Source organism: Plasmodium inui (assembly GCF_000524495.1).
Source record: "Plasmodium inui San Antonio 1 unplaced genomic scaffold supercont1.7, whole genome shotgun sequence".
NCBI lineage: Eukaryota > Apicomplexa > Aconoidasida > Haemosporida > Plasmodiidae > Plasmodium > Plasmodium inui.
This window is the reverse complement of record NW_008481841.1, coordinates 247,652-254,470: the sequence shown is the minus strand read 5'-3', so window position 1 is coordinate 254,470 and position 6,819 is coordinate 247,652. Positions and strand designations below refer to the sequence as shown.

General features: G+C 45.1%; 1 protein-coding gene across 1 annotated transcript in view; it reads left to right on the top strand.

Annotated features, from left to right (window-relative positions):
- Positions 1 to 2,809: 2,809 nt before the first annotated feature.
- C922_02086 (hypothetical protein) overlaps positions 2,810 to 6,819 on the top strand; it is a gene marked incomplete at both ends in the record, with an annotated part of 5,869 nt that continues 1,859 nt past the window's right edge. Inside the window, one exon of the mRNA XM_008817685.1 lies at positions 2,810 to 6,757. Coding sequence (XP_008815907.1) covers positions 2,810 to 6,757 — 3,948 coding nt within the window. The remainder of the gene's footprint in view (positions 6,758 to 6,819) is intronic.

Sequence of the window (6,819 nt, the reverse complement as noted above, 5' to 3'; positions counted from 1 at the left end):
CATCATTTTTGGAGAACTCGCGAGGCGGCGCGGAGAACGTGTATCCTCCTCACAGGCACATAAATAGTTCTATACCCGCACGTACAATTATGACATAACGCGTAGGTAATAAATGTATGCGATGTTTTGTTTCTTTCGGACAAGTATGCATTTTTTTCTTTTTTTTTTTGCGTTCTTCAATATATGTGGCACTGTGTTATTGGGGCGAATTTTTTTTTTTCTCTTTCGCTGAGGTGACTTCGTTTTGTCATGCCACTCGTTGTTTTTTTTTTCTTCTGCTTGCTCATCTTCATCTTTTTTTGTGTGTACACCGCTTTCGTCTGGCCTACGCGGAGTGCCATTTGGACCACTTAAAATTGCTTCGCTGCGTTTCTCATCGTACGGTCGTCTTAAGCGTGTTCACTTTTCCCCCACGTCGGAACGGATGCGATGGTGGCAATGCAACAGGCGCGTCGAATGATTCGCATTAACGGAATGCTTGGGTATATCCCCCTTTCATCACCTTCGCGATAGTCACAACTTTCGTACTTTTTTCCGCGAGTGAGATGATCAATTGGCGTCCCCCATTAGGCGCACCTCCTCCAGTGCGTATACACACATGCGCGCAGAGGAAGGAACACTGCCATATATTGTTTCTCGTGGCAACATGCAAACATGTGAGCAGCGCAGATGTGGAACACAGTCTCGGAACTGCCTTTATTTTCACGTGATCTTTGAGCCAAATGAAGCCGCCGGCAACATATTGGATAAATAGTGAAGGGTGAGAAACGAATTTTCAAAATAGACAGCCTTCAAATGGGGAAGGGACAAATGTAGGGCTAATTCTTACCAGATGGGGGAGAGAAAACAAAGAAAAAACAAAACAAAAAAAAAAATGGCATGGGGAACAGGGAAAGGACGAAGCGGCAAGATTCCCTTTATGATGAACCACTCTGTCGTTTAGGGCAGACAACAGAAGGGTCTACCAAAAAGTGGGAGAATATGCGTTAATTCGTCCAGATACGCTATGGGGAGAAGCATGTTCACATAATGTAGGTATAGACCCTTACATGTGCATTTTCGTGTTATAACTTATGGTGGAATTTTCCCCTTCCCCAAGGCATAAGCGCGTGAGCTGCATGCCGTTGTGGATGCCCCCCACGAAATAGTAACCGGGATTGTTATAGCGGAAATTGCTGTAGCTGAAATTGTTGTAACGTGATTTGCTGTAACGGGGTTTGTTGTAACGGTCCGTGAAAGTACTTACCTAGGAAGTCCTCATTTTTTTATCCAAGCGGAAACTACACTTTTATGCTGGAGGGTGGAGACTATGCATCTGTCTTGTGCAGGCTAAGATGCGCCTCTTAAAGGAAAAGCAGTGACAAAACTTTTCCTGCAGGCATGTGCAGATGTGCAGTATACCAGATTTTTTAGCCCCTTCTGGTGGAGATCCCCCTCGTCGCTTTCCGCCATTTGAGACGAACAAATTGGCGGCAAAATGGAGGTTACGAAATTGGTACTACATTGGTATTACATTGGTATTTCATTGGTACTGCATCGGTACTACATTGGTCCTACATTGATACTACATCGGTACTACATTGGTGCCTATGTAAATAAATTTTCTCTTTCTCTCTCCTATTCCCCGTTTGATAAGACAGTTTCCCAATCGATTGAAATGATAACGCATTTTCGGGTCGCCTCTTTGGAGTTGAAAGTGGGAAACTCCCCGTGGAGGGGTGCGCTGCGGGGGGGTTCTCCTGGCCTCCATGATGTGGTCACTTAATCTTTCCGATGTGTAGAAAAAAAAAAAAAAAAATAAAATAAGCTAAACTGAGTTAAAGTGAACTAAGTTAAACGGAACTAAGTTGTGATAAATTGCGTTACATCAAATCATACGCGGCGCGCACTTGACATGTTTTGCGTTCTCCCCTCTGCCACGTTGGGAGAAAACTTCCATCCATTCTCCGCTAATTTCCCACACCTGGAAAGTCAAACCACTTTTGTAACACACACAAAACTAGGGACATGAATGTAATAATATGTGCACAAAAAAATAAAATAAGATAAAATAAAATAACAAAATAAGCGTGACAAAATAAGCATACAATAAGAAGTCAGAATGGTTAAAGGGGCCGTTCCCTAATTGCATAAAACGACCTTTCAAATTATAAACGCAAGAAAAGGAAAAAAAAAAAAAAAATAAAAAGTGCAATGTTCGAAATGTACGTGTTATTCGATTCTCCGAAGCCCCAAAGAAGAGGAAAGCTTTCCACAGGCAGAGAATTCTCTTTTTTTTTCTTTCTTTTTTTCGTTTCAGGACTAGCGCGTTTTCTGTGCCAAGCGGCGATATGTTCCCTTGGATGTGTAGCATATGCATATGTATATATATATATATACGTCTGCGCCTGTGTATGAGTGCCTGCTTATGTATACGCTTTTTTTAGTGTGCATTGCCCCCTGCTGCTTCAAGGCAACGCCATTTTGTGCCAAGCGCGGAGTCCACAACCCTCTTCGCGCCCCAAAGAATTGCGCAGATTTTATGCATTGGTGGGGCGTGCCGAAGGGGAGAAGCGGGGAAAAGCAAATCCGGACGAGGCACCGTCGACGAAACGCGCACAGAGGAAGGATTTCCTCAGGCGTGGACAAGAATAACTGAACTTCTGGTTGCTCTCGCGTGAAATTATCCGATCGGAAGGGGCCCCCGCGTCGGCGTCGCTTCGTCCAGTGAGTATACAAACCGTTGTAGCACCTGCTACTACGAAAGAGAACTAACATGGGAGCTACACAAATATGAACCTACCCGGCAAGGCGAATTCCTCACAACAAAATGGAGAAAAAAATTGGGTGTGTGTATAAAATTAAGGAGAGCAGGAGAGGAAAAGGTTTGTCTAAGCCAGGTGATGAAGCAAAAAAAAAGGGGGCGCGGTTACGTTACTTTAAGGATACACAGGAAAATGAAGCCAGTGTTCCTGGTGATGCAGCCAGTGTAGCTGGTGATGCAGCGAGCATTCCTAGTGAAGCAGCCATCATGCATAGTGAATCAGCGAATGTGGTTGGCGATGCCAACCGTAGGACTGAAGTCCACTCCTATGCCAATGGGAGAGGGATGAACCGTTTTGAAGCTCCACAGTGGAGTAGCAATGTGGAAGATCCACCGTATAGCCATTCCAAACTAAGGAAAAGTGATCAAGGAGAAAGTTACCTGAACGACATAGATCTGAATGAAGAATCAGATCCAGTAGAGAAGGAGAATGAAGGACAACTTCGTTCTTCCACTCTGCTACCTGAGACTGCATATCAGAGGCAAAGACGGGGAGGCATGACAAGAGAGGCTGATCAGAAGCAGAGCTCAATTTGGGGGGAAGACGATATTATGCACATGGGTGTGGGCTTTCCTGAGGAGGTACCCCCGGCGGGAAGAACCGAACAAGATCGCGAATGCAGTGGTGGTGACGCCGTGTATTCTGTGTACGCTGCGTGTGCTATGTGCACGGATGGAGGGTTGGAGGATGCCGATTTGGTCGATGCTGCTTTGTCAGGTGCCGACTCGAACACTGCGAAGGACACCGCCAACTGCGCACGCAGCTCCCATTTCGTAGAGAGTGACCAGGAGGAGGAACTCCGGGGAATGAAGCCACCCGAACAGAAGGATAAACAGGCAGACAGCGAAGACGACAACGAAATAAAAAACATATTAGACGTGCTGCAGAATTTAAAAAATTATAATTTTGATGATACAGCCAATTTCGATAATGATGCACTTTACGAACCATTTGATGATGATGCGGAAGATGAAGAGACGGGAAAGAGTATAATGGACCCACTTGTTCAGGAGAGGAACGCCCCTTTTTTGGAGAGCGACTATGTTTTTAAGGGCCCTACTGGTGAGGGTGCTACCAATGTTGAGGCTGCCATCAATGATGAAGCATCTGCCTCTGCTGCGGAGGGCGATGACGCTAGTGATAGCAACGCGCACGAGTACCTAGATCTGCGGAAGATAAAGGAGCAGTACAGGAGGTACAACTTCTCGCTAAGCGATGTTGAAGAGGGGGGAGAGGCCGAAAACGTGGGGGAGGCGACGCAGTCAAAGGCATACATGAACACAGGGGAAGAGGAAAATTATCAGAGTAAGGAAAAGGAACGCGCTGATAATCCCCACGAGGGGGAAGTAGGAGGGGAAGAAGAGAAGGGTGGCACAGACCACGTCGTGGGTGAAATGTCGCATGATGACAAGCACATGTCTGACGCGGTCGACGGTGAGGACGCAAACCACAAGATGAGCACTCCAAATAAAGTTAAAAAAAAAAAGAAGAAAAAAAGGAGCGGAAAAAAAGGAAAAACATATTCTGAGCATTGCGACAGTGCGGGTGTCGGAGGGGATGGTAACGAAGACGTAGACGGTGACGATAGGAGTGTTCCCAGTAATGGACAGAGGGTTAGTAGTGGGGACCGTCCCAGTGGCGGAGAACAGGTTAGCGGTGACGGGGGAGAGAGTGCCTCCATTTTTGTGACCAACCGCTCTGGAGAAGCCCTTGCAGCCGAAGATTGCGAACCGAACGGGGAGACGACAAAAATGGAATCCATCCCAAACGGAGGAAAGAACAACAAGGAGAGAGTTGAACTGCACGAATGTAACAGCGCAACCGAGTCGGGTGTGCCATCTAGCAAAGACAAAGTCGAACGCGAGGAGAAGATAAGAAGGAAAAAATTGCTTAAGCAAAACATCGGTAACTTAAACAATAAGGGAGGAGATAACCAGAGGAATGAAGCCAATTTTGACGCACACGGTGCAGTGCAGAATGGAGGCACTTGGACGAAGGCTAACTTGCCGAGCCAGGAGGAGAGCACCAAGGGGGGGGAGAACCCCCCATATGGGGACCTCTCAGAAGAAGTGAGGAACATAATAAATTCCAATGACAGTGATGAGGAGGATTATAACCACTTCGAGTTTGATCACTATCTGAGCAAATTGCATAATTTGAAGAGCCTGCTTCGACAGGAGGTGATTCAGAGCGATGAAGAGGTTGGAGGTGAAGCGGCGCAGCCACGGGGGGAGCAGGTGTACACTGCAGAGGGGGGGCGGAAAGGGGAGGAAGAAGCAAAAGAAGCAGAAGAAGCACAAGTTGAAGTTGACGTTGAAGGGGACGAAGAAAAAGAAGACGTGGACGTTGAAGAGGACGACGCCGTGGATGGAGATCATGTGGACAATGCGGCCGCTTCAGATGACTGCGCCAATTCGAACCCCTCGAAGGAGCTTCCCCGCGCAAGGGCGCGTAAGAGGAGCCCCCGCGGAGAGGTAACGGCCAAGGCGACGCCCGAGGCGACGCCCGAAGCACAACTGGTCGAAGTAGACCTCTTCGCTGAAAGGAACAGCCGACTCAAAAGGGAAGTCAAAAGTCTACAAAGAGAAATGAACAGATACAAAAAAATGGAAAAGACATTTCACAAAAATAGAGAAAAATATAAAACAAAATTAACACTAATTAGAGAATACGAAAAGAAAATCGATCACATGATAATGGACTTCAAAAAGTTAAAAGACACATGCACAAGTAAGGAGAAGAAGTTGGCAAGATTTGAAGAAGTAGTAAAATATATGAATGAGCAGTTTGCCATGAGTAAGATCCAATTCGAAAATAAAATGAATGAGTATGTTCTATTTCTAAAAAAAAAGGACTCCGAAATTTATATGCTAAAGGAGCTCATTAAGGAAAAGGAGAAAATCGTCACCTTTAATGAGACCATTCTGAAGCAGTACAAAAGCGACATCGATGACATGTTAAGGCAGAACATCGAGCGAGTGGAACATGTTAAGGCGAAACTGAAGACCCAACAAGAGCTAATCATAGAAAAGGAGAGTAAAATTAAAACACTTCAGGAGGATGTTAGGAGCTACTCTGATCAGTTAGACCAAATGGATAGCAAAATGAAGAAAGTGCTGTACCAGAGAGAGGTGGATGAGGAGAGGAGGAAAGAAGTAGAGAGCAATTATCAAAAGGAGAGAAAAAAAAACGAAAATCTAATCAACCAAGTGGAGCAACTCGGGAGGGAAAACAAAGACTTACATTACAAAGTGGAAAATTTGCTGCAGAGCGAAAAGAGCATTATGAACGGCAAGGTAGAATTGGCCGAAAGCCAAAAGGTGTTAAGCATGGATAATGAAAAAATGAAAAAGGAGAGAGACATGCTCCTAAATGAGAAGACACAACTGCAGGAGAAATGCAACCTGCTCAGCACAGAAAATGGGAAAATTAACGACCAGATAGGAGCCCTCCAAAGGGAAAAAAACGAACAGGAGAGGGAGATAACCAGACTGAAGGAAGATGTAATCAAACTCAGGGAGGAGTTCTCCAAATTGGAGGAGAAACACTCCAAATTGAAAGAAGAAAAGGACCAAATGGAAGGGAAAAGTCTCACACAGAAAGGCGAAAAAGACACGTTGCAAAATGAGCTAGAAGAGACCAAGCGCAAGATGGAAGACTGCGTGAGGGAAAATGAGAAGCTAAAAAGCATGTTGGATGAAATGAGCTCCAAAAATGAGAATCTTCTATCAAAAAAGGAGCAGGAAGAACAAAGACTGAGAGAATATATCAAAGATGTGGAAGACAAACTGGAGGAGCACAAGACACTTTACTGCAAGGAAAAGGAAGTCATACAAAATCTGAGCAACGAGAAAAATAAATTCATTAAAGAATGCGAACGGTTAAAAAGTAGGAATAAAAAAATCATCTCCAAGTTGAAGGAGAAAAAGAGCAATCTTTCCAGAAGGAAAAAAGTAACTTCGCACAAAAGGTACATTCACTGGAAGAAGCCTTCCAAAACACATACAACGAACTG